This window comes from Ascaphus truei, chromosome 4 (assembly GCF_040206685.1).
Source record: "Ascaphus truei isolate aAscTru1 chromosome 4, aAscTru1.hap1, whole genome shotgun sequence".
Lineage (NCBI taxonomy): Eukaryota > Metazoa > Chordata > Amphibia > Anura > Ascaphidae > Ascaphus > Ascaphus truei.
Window position 1 is genome coordinate 392,325,620 of NC_134486.1, and position 17,595 is coordinate 392,343,214.

Consider the following 17,595-nt stretch of genomic DNA (forward strand, 5'->3'; position numbering starts at 1 on the left):
TAACACATTGCTTAGGCATTAAAATACAAATATCAAATACATTGGTGCAATGTATCAGCAGCTGATTATGGCTGACTGGAAAATAAAGTGAAACTACACACAATGATATTAGTAATGGCATATTATTGACAATGTTTAGATAAAAGGAGGGAAGCATTGTGTCTTGCATTGGGCCATTCATTCATTAATTATAATAAGAACATCAGTTGGTGTAAAAAATAAACCAAAAATGACTGGTGAATATAAATAATATATAACATTTGGCTATTTTTCTCTAAAATCTTTATGTGCAAAAATAAGACTAAGCTCATGAAAACAAACAAAGCAACAAGGAAAGCAAAATATGAAATGTAGTTATACTTACAAGTAAAGGAAATATTATACTTACTCTGGACAATAGTGGCAGACATACAAGTATGCTAAATCTTTTTCAGGACAGAAATGTACTGCACATCCAAGAAAATGAGAGCTAAACCAAACAAGCTTGTGAAAGAAAAACACGTTAATTGATTGTAAACTGCATACATATATGTGCAAACACCATATAGTTAATGTAACTTGTTGCCAATGTGCACTGCTCACATAACACTACTGCCAGAATCCTAAATGTATTTGTGTATGCGTACAGTAGTGCCTTTTTTTTTATTATTATTATTTCCACAGGGCAACCTTAAAGTTAATCAGAGACACCCCCTTAGTGACGTGACGCCCTGGTTCGAGAAACACGAGAACCCGAATACTGCAATGATTTGCTGCCCCACTGGCAGGAGGGGATTATGTTGCTGATAAAAATGTATACATTTAATTTAAAATTGCACAAATCCCACATTTTACAACTTTGTTTACATTCACAAACCGTAATTATGATAACACTGTCAATTTTGGTGTCAAATTATATTGCAATTAAATACTTATATTCAGTTTGTATCCAGTTTTATAAGAACTTAAATATATGTAGTACCCCAGAAAATTCTCAGGAGGGGTATTCTGCAGTAGAAAAAGGTTAAAAAACACGGTTCTGGAATAAAGGTCAGGAGTTTAGTCCTAATAGATATCCATAACACTGCCTAGCCACACAATTTAGATCTCATCTCCAAATTCTTCTCTGCACACCATCTCCTGACTTCTTCCTGCTTCTACTCATGACTCCAATACGTTTAATGCCTTCTGCTTGTAATTGAAACCTATGAAATATATTTTATATAACCTTAGTCCTTTCTCCAGTCTTAGCCATGACATGTACCCCAATTCCTAATGAGCATTATAGCTACAAGGCTCATTTTGATCGGCCAAAGACCTTCAACAACACTAGCCTCTTGTCTCCAACATACTGTATATTGTGTTTCAAATATCCTCCATCTTCTATTAGATTGTAAGATCTTCTCTACCAACAGTATTCTGCTGCAATTGAACATGTTAATGTTAAAATATGTTTGTGGTTTATATTGTTATGTAATTTCTCACATGTTCTGCTTGGTTGTGAAATATATTGGGGCTGTTTAAATAAACGATTATTACATTTTGGGGTTACATATGAAAACTGTGATAGAGCAATAAATGGTACCATATTTTAAATAAGATATCAGGTTTGCACCTTTTTGCAGCAGGGAATGTATGATTTTGATAAATATCTCCATACATTTTCAATTGTGTATGCATCAAAACACTTAACAGTGTTCCATGGTGTACAGCAGTGTTTTGCAATCTTTTTTTCTACAGGGTGCCCCTGCTGAGATGATCCAATTTCTGGGGCATCTTATCATTTTCTCTATTGTCATATTTATTCATCTTCCAATAAAACTGAAAATAAGTATGTTTGAAGTGAAACTTCTTTCTAGGCACCTACATATTTTGATGGGGAAAATGTTCTTCGTTGTCAAAAAACGCGTGATGGAAGTGCCGTAATTTCAAAGAAATGGCAATGCGCATGCGCAGTAGGATCGTTGGGCCTCCAGCTTATTGCACATGTACAGATGCCCTGACGCACATGCACAGAAGGATCCTCGGGCCTACAACGCATCATGCACGCGCAGAAGGATTTTAGAAACTTAAGCACATCGCGCTTTCGCTGAGGCCTCCGGCGCGCATGCGCAGAGGCTGCAGGCGCTGCACCAACACTTGGGAGACAGGGAACACACAAACAGAGACAGACACACACAGAGACACACACACACACTGAGCCACACACAATCACACAGAGACACACATAATCACTCAGACACACACACTGAGACACACACACTCAGAGACACACACACATAGACGCACACACACACACACACACCCAGACACACAGACACACACAAACATACACACACAGAGACACACACACATAGAAACACAAACAAACACACACAGAGACACAGACACACACAGACCCAGATAGACACCCCCCATGCACAGGGACACACATACACACACACACACACACACACACAAACAGAGACATACACACCGAGACATACACACACACACACAGAAAAGCACAGAGAGAGAGACACAAACACAGACAGACACACACAGGGACACACACACAGATAGAGAAACACACAGAGACACACACAGAGACACAAACACTGAAGACACACACAGACACACACAGACACACACAGACACACAGACACACAGACACACACACACACACACACACACACACACACACACACACACACACACAGACAGAAACACACACAGTCATACACACAGAGACACACATAGACATAAAGAGAGAGACACACACACTAACACAGAGAGAGACACACACAGACATAGACACACACACACACACACACAGACACACACACACACACACACACACACACACACACACACACACAGGGACACGCACACAGACACACACAGACGCACAGACAGAAACACACCCACTCATACACACAGACACACAGAGACACACAGAGACACAAAGAGAGAGACACACACACTGACACAGAGAGAGACACACAAAGACATAGACACACACACACACAGAGACACACACACACACGCACACAGAGACACACACATACACAGAGACACACACATACACAGAGACGCATGCACACCCACAGAGACACAGAGAGACACACACACACAGACACGCACAGACACACACAAACGAGGAATTCACAGTTAGTATACATATAGAAGTGCAAATAGCTAAAAAAAAAAAAAAAAAAAAAAAAAGTGGGGGTGCCGAGCACAAGCGTTCAAAGTCAAACTTCTTTGCGTTTTGTCACTGAATTTTTGTTTTGATTTTCAATTAAAACCATTACAATGACAAATACAATTTCTGCGACAAAACTGTGACAAAAGACAAAGAAGTTTCACTTCAAATGCGCGTGCCGGCACACACACCCTTTTTTATTACAATATAAACTTTGCACCAAAAATGACAGCGTTATCAAAATTACAATTTTATTTAAACAATACATTTCTTTGCATTCAGTGGGCAACAAATCATTGAAGCGTTTGGGTTCATATAGTACAATAAAGTAACATTGTAATTATATATTTTATCCCCATGCACCCCTAAAGTTAGTCTGAGGCACCCCTGTGTTACAATGGTTGAGCTTCACTGGTGTGTGTGTATATATGTATATATATATATATGTATATATATATATATATATCTATATATATATATATATATCTATATATATATAACCATAATACTGAGTTAAGTTATGGTGAGTAAAAAAAGTGACAAAAACCCTCCACAGGAAAGCAAATATGCAAATATAACTGTATGCTCATCTGCATGTCTTAGGCAGGTCTGCAACCCCGCCTTTCCCCATTATCACCCAGCATACAGCACTTCCACTGCAGCAAGGGATTCTGGGAAATGACATGCAAATGAGCACACAGTGTCACTTTTTGCCTCAATAACCATTAAGGAACCATGTTAAAAATGGTTATTGTGGCAAAAAGTGACACTGTGTGCTCATTTGCATGTCATTTCCCAGAATCCCTTGCTGCAGTGGAAGTGCTGTATGCTGGGTGATAATGGGGAAAGGCGGGGTTGCAGACCTGCCTAAGACATGCAGATGAGCATACAGTTATATTTGATATATATATATATATATATATATATATATACATACTGTATTACACTGGCGACACACTTAATCGCAGTGCGGCCAGATCCGCAAGCCGGGAGATTTCCCGGCTTGCTAGTGGCCGCCCCTCGGCGTGCCGCGCGTCACCGACGCGCGGTCACGCGTCTTCGGGAGCCTGTGCCCCCTGCACGCGCGTCCAGGGCTCCCCGAGGGATGCATTATGCATTGATGCATTGATGCATTATGTACTTTATGTAACCCTTGACAAAGTGAATTGCAGTGTTTAGGCTGCCGCATTATTTAATAGTAGTGCTATTGAAAACAATGGTAAGCATATAACATGTGTTATTTAAAGCATTATTTTGGGTGTCAACTCATATTAATGAGGGTAATAACATCTGCTACATCTCTATAATATGAAGTTGCATGAAATAATAGTGACACCGCTCATGTGCATCTCATTAACCAGAATCCATGGCTGCAGTGGAAGCACGGTATGCTAAGAGCTAATACTGAAAAGCAGGGTCGCAGACCTGACTGAGACATGTGACTGTTCTCACAAGTGATATTATAGGAAAAAATAGCAAATACAGTATATCATAACCAGTTAATATATCTAATCTGCTGATGTATGTATTGAGTATATCTACCTGAGTGTAATGACCAACTACTGCTCCAGTTGATTTTGCACCAGTTCCATAGTTAAAGTCTTTGGCCTCATCAAACCAGCTTTGAATTGCTTTATTCCAGGAGTGTAGACGGTTTGCCATGTATAGGTTTTCTCCACATCCACTCGCTGAAAACATACATTTTGTACGGTATATAAATTACATTTATTTAAACCAGACATCACCCAAGCAGTCACCTTTACTAACGTATTCTCACAAAATACCTACAGTATGTGTTGTAATAGTTTGCAGCTGCTGAACTAAAATTCAGTTACAAATATACAGTACTGTATGACAAAAATATATGTATGAAAGATCATACAAGATCTGACTTGATGAATCGTAGAGGTTGTGATGAAATGGGCATCAGGGCTCCCAAAATAAAGAGTAAGCCCTGACCTTGTAACAGTTACTATGCGCAACCATGGTTTAATGTTTGGGGGGTGCCTACTGTGTGCATGTGTGTGTGCAAATGTTTAAAGGCAGTAATACTGCTCTGTGCAATAGATTGTGGACTCTCTGTAAAGGGACTTTTAAACACTGTAAGCATTGTGTTAATATCAGGCATTGTGTGAGTAGCAGGCATTGTACAGCTACAGTAAGTTCCCACTTCAAACCCATAATTGTGTGCCTGCATCACCTCACTATATCATATGCCTGGGAGGGGGGCCCATTTTATGGTTATGTAGCTTCATGTTATGTATGTTTTTGTATGTGTTACCAATGTATTTATTCTGTGTCCTTTTTGGGGGAGTTGAGGAGGGGTCATCCACCTGCTGAGGGGACTTGCATTTCAAAGCTGGAGCATTGTTCTACCCCAACAACTCAGAGCCAAGCGGGACTCTGCCCCTGTCCGTGCTACCAACCACAGTGAACTAAGTAGCTCCGGAGGCTACTAGGCACAATCCTCCGGATGTGTGGGCAATGTTGCCTGAGAACTGTTTTACTCTGTGAACTGAACTTGGGGCTCAACTTGATCCACTCACGTGGACTAAAAAAGAGCCCATAATTGCTAAGCCTCAGCAGAGGAGGGTGATTAGCACTTATATGTGAGTATTTGCCCGTTCATGTTGTATCTATCTCGGGATGTTGGATTATCGTGTTGCTGTAACCCTACCCATAATAAACCCAAAGTTTATTAGCTCCTTGTGCTTGGCTAGATGCAACCTATGTTCTAGGGAAGCCCATAGGGGATGTCGCAGAGTTGAGCCTACCCTACAACTCTGCTGGCTGCGGACATTAATTTGGCTGGGCACTGATCGGGGATCTCTGGCAGTGTGGTACTGCGTGACAGCGGTTTTCTAGGAACAGTGACTCAGAACTTTCTATATAGATACAAAAAGGCCATAAAGAAAATGCTTTAAGAATCAAAGAGAATACTCACTAGAAATTTTTCTATCGTCTGCATTACTGTGGGCGTGGGTGCATTTTTTAGCCCAATTTTTTGCATGAGTCGCTGCTTCCGTATTCCATGTCTTAAATAAAGATAAAAGTATAGAAAAAAGTTCACCTGCTGCATAAAGTTCAAGTAATGTTTACGATTTAATGCGGCATAATTTTTTTTTTACTGAGAAAGAAAATTATTCTATGGGATGTTGTTATAATTGTATCTAGATGCACAGCTCCAAATGTATTTTTTTGCTTATGTGTACTTCAAACCCTATGCAAAGAAGTGTCCCACAATTTGTGCAGATCTTTAGGCCTATATTCACTAAAGGGTGTTCAGCTCTAGCACGTCTAAACTCCCATTCTTTTTAATGGGAGTTAAGGCGTGCTAAAGTGTAGCCCTCTTTTGTGCATATGTGCCTTAGCGGAGATTCTGCCAAATCACATTTAATAGACATTTACATAATTTTAAAAATATTTGCATGATTTTGCTAAACAATGAAATTAAAGTTTTTTTTAAGGTATTTCTTTCTACTAAAACTTCAGAGCACAATTATTAAGTATAAATATGCACAATAGTTTGTACAGATAAATGTTTACCATCTTCAACATGTTGCTGGGAGAAGGCTTAACATTTTTCCTCAAGTCATTGTGTTTATTAACAATCTCCTGTTGTACATCCGATTTATCACATGACATGCTTGAGAATGCCGAGTCCTGCAATAGAATTAAAGAATTTAAAAAAGACTTCCATCTTTCCATGTACATTGAATCATATATTCTATGCAATTTTTTTAGCTTGTTCTTAGAAAAACACAATGCAGCACCATTTGTTTGCCTTTTAACAAATGTGCTATTTTTTATGGCAGTATTGATCGATCACAAGCTAGGGTTTTAATAAATTGTTTCTCAACTCTGTGAGCCTCCAAAGTCAGTGTAATAGGGAAAATGTTGTACACCAATAATCAAAATATGAAAAATTCTAATGCCACTCCTTGGCAAAGGCTGCTGTGACAGCCGGAATGTTGGCTTCAATAAATATTTGCATTTATGAAATCCATGGAGCCTCTACTCCTACTCTCTATTGACTCCAAAGTCAGGCCATGTTTTAAAGATAATAAACATATAAAACATTAATAGATGGGGAAAATTAATTTGCTTGGTGGAGATGGGAAAACTTGTTTTGTGGATTTGGATTGGCCGATTCCTTTGTCTAATGAATTTCCGTGTATCACTCTAAAAAAGGATAATCGGCCTGTTGCAGGGTACATGCAACCACACGTGGGTTTCTTGCAAAGGCTTATTTATTGAGCCTTAAAAATATGGCACACAAAAACAAAACAGCTTTTTTTCAGCATATAAAACTGAAAATAAGTCCTGAGCTGGGCTTGGCCCTTTTCCCAACAAAGGCTGTTTAGATTCCAGCGTAACAGTACAGCAAACAGTTCATCAAAATAGTATATTGAAGACAGACCTTAGCAGTAGTTCTCCCTTAGCAATTCAGTATCGATCACTGGATCAGACAGACTACATGTGTATGCAGCCTGGGGTTTCTAAAGCTCTTCGATTAGGCAGCTGGGACCAGACTAATTGACAATAGCTTCCCAGCTGAATATTAACCTGGTCACTGCTTCACTGCAGACCTAAACATAGGTCTGCCAGGCATAGGGCTGGTGACGTTCATTCACCCTGTTACACAACCTTTAACGTTTTTTCTTTTCTTTCTTCAGAGACAGAGAGCAATCCAATTCCAGACAAAGTTTTAAGAATCTGTTTCTATATACAGTATGAATGACAAAGAGAACTTTCCAATTTAATAAGGGTCGCCAGTTGTATATATGTTGTATATATATATCCCCCACATTTAGGTAAATAATTATGCTCCTCCTTTTCATTCTCACTCATATTAGCATTAAGATTAAGTGTTCTTAGTTTAATACGATGGCTGCTCATGTGGGCGGCGTTTAGTATTTCCAACAACATCTCTTGCAAACAAGCTTTTCCACCCTGATTGTGGCGAGTTTGACCTCTTGCCCTGATCACATAAATGATGGTGTTGTAAAAACCTGTCTCTGTGTTCAATCATTTTCATGGTTGTTCCTGGGAGGTCAATCCCAACTGCTGTTTAGGAAAGAGCGACTACTTTTTTCTCAAGGGCGTCACTTACTGTATTATTAATTCCTGACTGCTGTCACCAATGCCATGATGACCCCCCATCACACCAGTGCCCTGGTCTTTTGCCAGCATTAGACATAATTATTTTAATGAAATTTACTGCGTGGGATTGAACATCAGGAAGTATGATTAAACATTTAGCAGATCACGGATGGTATTGCTGTGCTCAATGCTTCTACCACCCTGTGGTGCCTTTCCAAATGCAGAAGCACATGGTGCGTGAGCCCTATTTATAAATTCAGCATTAAGCAAAACTGTTGTACTGAACATACAGTATGTCAGCATCATACTGGTTGTTACTGTAAAAACAAATTTTAAAAAATCTACGCTCTATGTTGCTTTGCTATGTTGCTTTTCAAATGATGAAAAAAAGCCTGTGCTGGATAGTACACTTGTCAGTGTCAAACAAAAATTGAAGCACAAAGACTTTTCCTTCCCGATGAATAGAGAAAAAAAAAGTGCTGTTTCGCACATATGCCAGCATCAAAATGCTAAGTGTTGCAACAGCAATTTGGCATCTTCGATATTACGACATACTGTAGCAAATACAGAAATGAATCAGAAATGAATATACGGTAGTTTCATACTCAAAACTGATGATGTGCAACATATATACCCAAAGGCATAATATAAAAATGGCATAAATAACAAGATGTAATATGCCAACATGACCCTTAAAAATACAAAAGAGAAAAAATATGAGGAGGGTAGAGGCTAACTAACACTAACATTGCACCGCAGCAAAATCAGCACTGCCCAGACCATGTAAGAGTGTAAGACTCTGGAGGAAGCATCAGATGCAAGCAACATGCGAATTAGTATGTTGGAGACTAAAATGTGAGGAAGGGATTGTGAAAAACCCTATGCCAGGCCCGTCAAACTCAGATCAGCTTGGTGGCAAATTCGTAAGTCCGACTGCAGGACACATACTACCCTCTCTCCCCCACAATAAACAGATATAATACCTCCTCCTCCACAATACACACACAATACACCCCTCCACCACAATTTACACCCAATATATTCCATTCACCATCAATACCACGCCTACTGTATAATACACACACTTTTTTTTACCTTGGGGGAGCCCCCGGTCCCACATGGTTGCAGAAGTTGATCCCAACTTCTGTCTGTGCCCTACGTCCAGTGCGCAGGGAAAGATGGCCCCGCAGCCATCATAGGCTTGGTAGCTGGAAACAACTACCAGCACCGGCCTGGCTCCCACAGCCTTTTGTTCCTGGACAGTTTTCCCAGCTCTTCCGTCCTTGTTCCAGCACAGTGTCTGCCTGATGAGCGGGCATGGGTGAAATGGTGACACCTTGTGGGCCACTTGCTGCCCACAGGACACGTGTTTGACAGCCCTGCCCTACTCCATCATCCAAAACAAATATATACAGATATAGCCCAACTTATTGTTTGAGGCACTGACACAAGCTGCGTGACCGCAACCCACTGTTAGGCCGTGATTATACCCAAAAACGCATGCAGCGTCGTGTGTAGCGGCACTGTGTGTGCCAAAACAAGTTGCATAAATCCAATGAAACTGCTCATACTGCTGGCGACGGTCGCGGCGCGCCATACTGCAAAGCGGACGGCTGGGGAAGAGACTGACAAATTAGTTTTTTTCTTGCGATGGCCATGTCACTTGAGCGGTTCAGCCAATGAGGGCGAACCAGTCATGGCCACGCCTCCGCCATGCCTCCAAGCCTCCTCTGCTCTCTCTCCCCGGTATAATCAAGATGATAAGTGGCGGCGCTGCGTGACGTCACAGAATAGCGCTGCCGCTATGCAGCACTTGGTTTAATCAAGGCCTAAGAAGGTTCAATAGGATGCACCTTTATAATTGCTCATACAATACATCTCTTTTGCTGAAAAGAAAATAGTTTAAATGTTTGAAGTTGATATGTTGACCTTTAGCTGTGTAGATGGCAAAGCTTTACAGAGCGCCTAAAACATGCTGTCTGACTGGAAAATGCCCAAATAGGGCCTATTTTACCACTGTGCTGTTCTACACCTGCACCAAGATGTTGTTGAAATAGTGAGACAGACTCGTGATACTTCACACAGTAGAATGGTGCACCTCACAACAGTCATGGAAGGGAACTAACTGATTGTTACAACCACTGGGTGTGCTTTCCTCCCTCTTGCCAAGAGGACGTGTTGTAAGTGGTGGTGGCAGTACTTATGCCAAGAATGAGAATCAGCAGCAACAGCACTTATTGGAGGCATGATACCCTGTAAGCATGCTTTTTATGAGCAGGAAAAGCCAGTCAATCAATGAAATCAGCATCATAAAATATAACTCTCAAGACTGAAGTAATAACTAGAACCAGAAAGATGTGCAACTGTAAGATAATAAAATCAGTGCACTAAATATGGAGCCAAAAATATGGAGGCAAAAGAAACCAAATGGGGGATGTTGAACAGAGCACCCCACTTAATTCTCACTGGGAGATTAATTATATCATGTGCCCACTGGACACACTGTGGGAAAACTCTTCTCAGATGTAGGAGAGCACAAGACAGCTTTGCTTATTCCAGGAGCAATTTGACTTGGAGGTCCCTGATTCTATTGTTCTGGGACACTGGCCAACCAAAATAAAAAAAAAGTGAGAGGAAAAGTCAGTGAATTGCTGGAGTGATAATAGTGGCACACTTAAAATACATATGATACATGGACTCCCATATACCATTAAATGTGCATAAATCCATGATATGGACAATGTACTTTCCCATGCTCAGTGTACTGGGAAGCACTTTCCATCCTAAATCCCTGAAAGAGCAGGCAACCTTATAATTCCCTCTACCAGAGCTTCTCACCCTTGTCAGGTGGCAGAACCCATCTTCATATGGTTTCCAGGCGGGAGAAAGGGCATGGAAATGCACCGTATGGCGCATAAGAGAGTACAGCACTTGGAAGCCACCCTGTGTGTCTCTCTCCCACATTTGCCTGTATCCCTCATACATCGTGGCATGATAACTCAACATGTGGTCTTCCAGTGTGGCATTTTTTTCCTCATGCATGCTCAATGCTCATACTCCCACTGACCATGTTCTTACAGAATAGACACTATTGAAATGACAATGCCAACCAGGTGGTCTGCTTTTAAAGGAAGACAGGGGAGGGCACTACAGATGTGAGCAGTGAGTGAGCAACTCAAAAGTATTCTGTGACACTGATGCTGCCCAGCAGCTAGTTTAGCTCACACTGGTAGACCTGCCTCCCAGACTAGCAGAGGTTGTATTGGTTGTATTCCCACAAGGTGCCTTAGATGTCAAATCAATATAGTTATTATGGAAATTATTTTCGAAAGTGTGTGATATAATGTCTCTCCCTATGCAAGTGCCAGGGGTCTTAAAGTTGTTATCCTTGTCTAGTACTTTAGAACATTACGTGTATGTCAAATTGTACAGACTTATTTTTTGTTATAGTGTCGATCATGACCACATCCCAGGTAAATTCAAAGTGACTTCATTGAAGGTTTCCATTCAAGTTCTACTATAACAGTTTAATAAATTATGCCAAGGTGCACACTATCAAATACGCACATGGTGTCCTACAGACTTTATTTGCTCAAATGCATTGAAAAAAACAAGCAAACGCTATCATGTATGTGACACAAAGTTCAAATGATGATTATACACCTGTATAAGAAACAAAGTCAACATTTATGTTCTGCTTTCAACCACAAAAGAAAAGAGCATGGTGTGTGCAAGGTATAAAAAGCACAATGCCAAAATAAAACAGGCAGCATGCAGAATGTCCAGTCAAAAGTACAAATTTTTATTTAATTTAAGAAGTTGAGGTGGAATCTTCTCAAAGTTTCTAGGAAGATTGAAGTAAGATTAGTATACATATTAACAGTATTATCTGTAAAAGATTGGCTTTTTGGCAGAATCAGCATGGCATTCCCCCCAAACGTCAGCCTTACCATATTCATGGTTTACAACAAGCGACAGAGAAGCCCAATGCTACATCCAATATGACAAAAATACACAGTAAAATACTTAGATATTCTCTTGAAAAAGGATCATTTAGTTTAACCCTTTGGCCAAAGCATCGTAAGCCTGCAAGCCACGTCAAGGCATGACCCAGTTTGCAGGTCCTAACACTATCAGATAAAATACTAATATACCTCTATTAAAATTAATGGTTTAAAAGTTATATGCATAATTTAAAAAATGTTTAAAATGAAATATGGTGTACATCTATATTTATGTTAGTTCAACAATGCTACTGTATAATGGTTATATCCCACTCTGTCTGGATATCTACTGACACAATCCATTGTCTTGGACAAGGTAGCCAGTAAGTAGACACCTGTACTTACATACTGTATGATTGTTTTTTTTTAGTACCAAATTGTATTGTCTCTCTACAAGTTGTAGGATGTAATCGATAACAGGATTTACAATGACTATTTAATACCTAACAAAATAGTTCATGCAAAGTGGTTTGGCAATATTAACTTCACAATATCTCAATTATTTGTAACTTTCCTATAAATACTTTCCTTAATATTGTTATTTCAAGAATGTTAACACTTGTTTAATACTGTAGCTATTTTCAAATGAGTAAAAACCCAGATAAAAATGAATATGTGTTATCCTCATCATTTGCTTCATGCCTTAATGTGGTCATTTTTTTAAAATATGTAATAATGTTATTTGTTTTTACAGAATGTTCTTCAGAGGAACACTGTATTTGAAATTAATAAGAATAAATAATATGATTAATTCCATACCTGTGAAAGGATTTGGTGAAAGAAAATAGTCAGGCATATGAATACTACCGTCAGCAAATTCATCTCTGAAAAAGAGAAACACATTATATCTATTAAAGAAGAGTAATTTTCTGTATTATTCACAAAAATGCACTATATTTACAGCAGATTACCATCTTTAACATACCATTTGATTACACCTGAAACATTGGTGGATTTGCAAATATAGCGAATGAAATGGAAATTTGTCTCAAAAAGGCAGCAAAATTATGGAAAATACAGATTATTACTCTTATTAACGGATGATGACACAAGAAATAACGCAAACAATTATTTTCTATAGAGCTACCGGTACATAAAATTTCATGTTAAATAACGTGGCTGAATTCATGCAAGTCTTCATTTTAACCAAGAGCATTCATGAGTTTTGCTGTAAATCTGTGTCCAGTGCATATCATTAGAAATATAAATAACAGATGTTGCTGGTTATTTAAAGGTCAATCTTGCCATTCAAAGTCTTCTATTCGTATAATGATGACTTACTCCTGTGAGAGTACAAACAATGATGTTATAACTATAACATACACAAGAATATAACAGAGAATACTGTATGAAACTAGTTTCACTGAGATAAAAATAAATCTAATTTGTGGGAGCAATGGAAAGATTTGTAACTTTTTATAAATAAGAAGTTCGTAAGTGGATAATGTACCTCAACTAATATTGAGTTGAACCTCCAAAAACATTTTCACATTTGAGCCAAGCTCTGAGATGTCATGTTTGCTTTTAGGCTTAAAGTTTACATTTCCCTCTAATACTTCTGTAAATCTTATTGATCAAATAGAGAAACAGCTTTTAAGTCTGGTTCTGGATGACAGCACGATTGCAAAGCAAAGTACTCGCTATTTTGTCTTTAATGTTTCAGAATAAGCTGAAAAATGTCACAATGATGACAGCAGAATAACCAACTAAACACTGAAAAATAACACTATGGTGTTCCTGTACAGGATTCATCATTTATTATCATTTAGGACGTGAGATGTCAGCAGATCTCTTGTAAAGTGTATACAGTATCTCCTACGTAAAGCTAAATATAACAATGAGTTTGACATAGATTTCCTTGAGTGATATTTAGATTGTGCTGGTAAAGTAATTTGTTGAGTGAATGGATGTATTTTTCAGCTGTAGTTGGTAATTACAGTGTACATGGATGCATGAGAGGCTAGAACCTGGCTCTTTTTAGCATCTGTTAATGTTGTCACCTGCCTGTGTTCTTCAACATTGCATATCTATATAACAAATAACTACATTCTTATTGGGGTTTGGCCATGATTCCATCCAATATTCTAGATTGTAGATTGCTTTGAGACTACAGTAGTGAGAAGACAGGTAACATTATAGATTGCAGAGACAAGTGGTGGGTTATGGGAGACTGTATGATTCTCTTTTCTTAAATGTTTGATTCTGCATTGTGCAGAATAGCTTTTTGATTATGAATAACTCAAAGATGTAGGATGTATAGACTAATAACAGTGCACGGCAGAGAATGGGTTAACACACTTACTCATAATTTACATATTTATATATGATAATTGTAACAGAATATATAATTATATAGGTTCTTACAACAATTCATAACCTAAACACAGTAAGATCCTGAAACAATTGTTTTTAATACACTTAAAAAAATATACAGTACAGTATGATCATGCATTAATATTTCTATCCTTAAATCGCATTGTATTACTTACTTTCACTTTATATACCTTACCTCATTTAGATTTAAAGTGCATAAACACTTCTGGGTTACTAGAATATATTGTACAAAAGTCATTTTCTCAGTCATTTCTGATAAGAAAGGTCTACTGATAATATGCTATTTTTAGAGTGCTCATATAAAAATGTCAAAAACTGTAATTAAAATATTTATTTTTATTTTTGTAGTATACTTTATTGGGTAAATAAAAAATTGGATATACAAGTTATTATATTTAATGCATTAAGATTACATACGGTGTGCATTTCACAGCTGTAGCCTTATTTAAAAGAAATTGAACTACAGTTTTTACTGCTGTCATTTACCCACTTTTCTCCCTAAACTTTATGTGTTGTTTTTCTGAGCAATGTGCTGCTGATGTCTATGGCAGTAAATAGGTTAATGCAAAGGCATTTCCACTATTCCCATCAATAAGCCTTTTCAGGAAGCATACAAACCAATTCCTGTTAAAGAAAACCAGAAGACAACTATCCCCAATGTTTGCACTCTACTTAATAAGATCAAGAGTAGGTATAGTTTAAATAATCAAATTGATTACTCATAAAGCATCACATGGGCAAAATGATGTAATTTGAAAAACTCCTCTTTGTAAATATTTAGCACATTGTTTATTGATTAATAAAAATGTATTGTTTTTTTGTTAAATTTGAGGAGTTTTGATCAGTCTCTCTGTGTATCAAAAGACATACTTGGCTTCTGGTTTTCTTTGACTAGAATTTGTTGGTTGGATTCAGTTTATATCCCCTATGCACCACTTACTACTACTACTAATTATTTGTGTTAAGGCCGAGCAGTGATTTCTTTTGTTACTTTTTTCACGAAGCCACCTGATTCAAGAAAGGACCTCAATATTGGCAACACTACTTATGTTTTCCTTTATATTACAGATGTACTATAATTTGACTTGCTAGAGGAGCAAGCTTTACGTTTCCTCAATTGATTGTTTGTCTTTGTACACAATCATTAAAATCAGTTACACAAGCACCATTATCACCAATCACCACACATTACTACTCTTTGCCATAACCAGCTTTATTGTGGGCTACAGTACATCACTTCAACGGTGAATGAGGCCCATTAAAACAAATGTATAATTTTTCACTTTTTAATTACTTAATTAATGAATTAATTAATTAATTAATTAATTAATTAATGGAATGATGATAGACTTTTTTGGCCACAGCTTTTTAGCATATTTAAAGATAGATGTATGTTATGTGACACCATTTATGGAGTACTCTCTGTTTTAGGTTTTTGTACGATGCGTATAAAGGGACTTTTTGTAATTCAATTGATTCTACAAGTGTCATTTGGGGGCATCTAATAATTCTAGGCCTTACTTTGTCCAACGTGTCAGAATACAATATGGGCAATCGTTATGATTATGAATATATAAGGTAATTTTCAAATGTAGCTGGACTTGATGCAGATATCATAACATGATGTATCATATATTCTGCACTGTGTGCACTTAAAAATCAATTGTCCTACAATACAGTTGATATCAAATAATCCTGCATGTAACATAAATGCAAATACTGTACAGTATAGATTGTATTCAGTCATCAGGTAGGATCAGTACTCATTTAATCTTAACTTCCCCACTCTGTATTGTTGTGAATCATCATAAGATGTTTAAATTGTATTCAATTTAATTTGAAAACAGACAGTCTTTGGACAAAATAAACCATTCAAATTTCCAGTCTAAGGACTCTTACAGTACATGAATGACCAGTTTAAGGATTTAACTAACCCAAGCTAAAGTCTACTTGTTTCTAAAATTCCATTAAAAGTAATGCGAAAGAACAGTGACGTGAAGGAATTCATCAAGTCTGAGTATTTTTTATCTATTAAACATTTCTTATATTTGACATGTATTCTTTGGTCGTTTGAAAGCACACTTATTGAGAGTTTGGTACAAGCCTGGGAACATCCTGCATTTTTAAAATCAACTTTTTTTAAATTTGAAATACACTTACAGTATATTTTTTTCTATTTTTCATTAACAAACTTCAAGTTAGTGAACTAGAACTTGTTACATGCTGTATGGTGCAATTAGGTTACAAGAACTAACAGAAACAAAATATACTCTACCTTCGGTGATACAGGAGTTGTGAAACCCCTCCTTATCTGTCGATGAATGCTAAACAAGTAAGAATGTCTTCATGGAATTGGTTTATATACCAGACCTTTATTCAGTATAATTCTTCTAATGTTATGCAAGGTGTCCTAAGCTTCAAGTCAGTGATCCGTTTCATAGTACAGAGTGAATTATTGTAATGATCTTCAGTAATGTTTAATAACACAGGCTTGCTATATGTGATGAAAGTTAAGACAAGTCCTCCACACATGATTTATCTTCAATTATTGTGGGTATACAAAGCCTATTGTTTAATTTGTTAGTTTGTCTAACATTATGTCTGGCTTTTCTGAGGCTGAATTAAAAAAAGACTTGGGGGCCTATGCAGAGAAATATCGCCATTTTTTGTCGAAATTTGCTTAGAAAACAGCAGAAAATGGCGAGTTACGAAAAACGTGCCAATTTTTTTTTTTCTATTTGTAAATCTCGCCGCGCGGCTGGCGAGAACCTACATCTCGCCAGTTTTAAAAATATCCGAATTCAGAAAGGCGCGATTTTCTACAATTAGCTCCGCCAACAAAAGTTGGCAAGAAGCTGGAGCTCGCCGGCCATAGGAAAAAAAAAAAAATGCGCGATTTTTTTTTTACACATTTCAGCAGCGCGCATCTCTCCATTTTAAACTCGCCACACGCATTCATGCTATAAATTGCAGATTTCGCACATTTCTGCA

The 17,595-nt window shown here is 37.8% G+C and overlaps 1 protein-coding gene across 1 annotated transcript in view; it reads right to left on the reverse strand.

The window, feature by feature from the left end:
* LOC142492190 (cysteine-rich secretory protein 2-like) overlaps positions 1–16,966 on the reverse strand; it is a 36,413-nt gene extending 19,447 nt beyond the window's left edge. The window contains exons 1-6 of the mRNA XM_075594862.1: positions 16,880–16,966; positions 13,030–13,094; positions 6,710–6,826; positions 6,108–6,198; positions 4,706–4,851; positions 389–483 (exon numbers count right to left, since the gene is read on the reverse strand). Coding sequence (XP_075450977.1) covers positions 389–483; positions 4,706–4,851; positions 6,108–6,198; positions 6,710–6,826; positions 13,030–13,092 — 512 coding nt within the window. The 5' untranslated portion in view covers positions 13,093–13,094; positions 16,880–16,966. The remainder of the gene's footprint in view (positions 1–388; positions 484–4,705; positions 4,852–6,107; positions 6,199–6,709; positions 6,827–13,029; positions 13,095–16,879) is intronic.
* Positions 16,967–17,595: the final 629 nt, after the last annotated feature.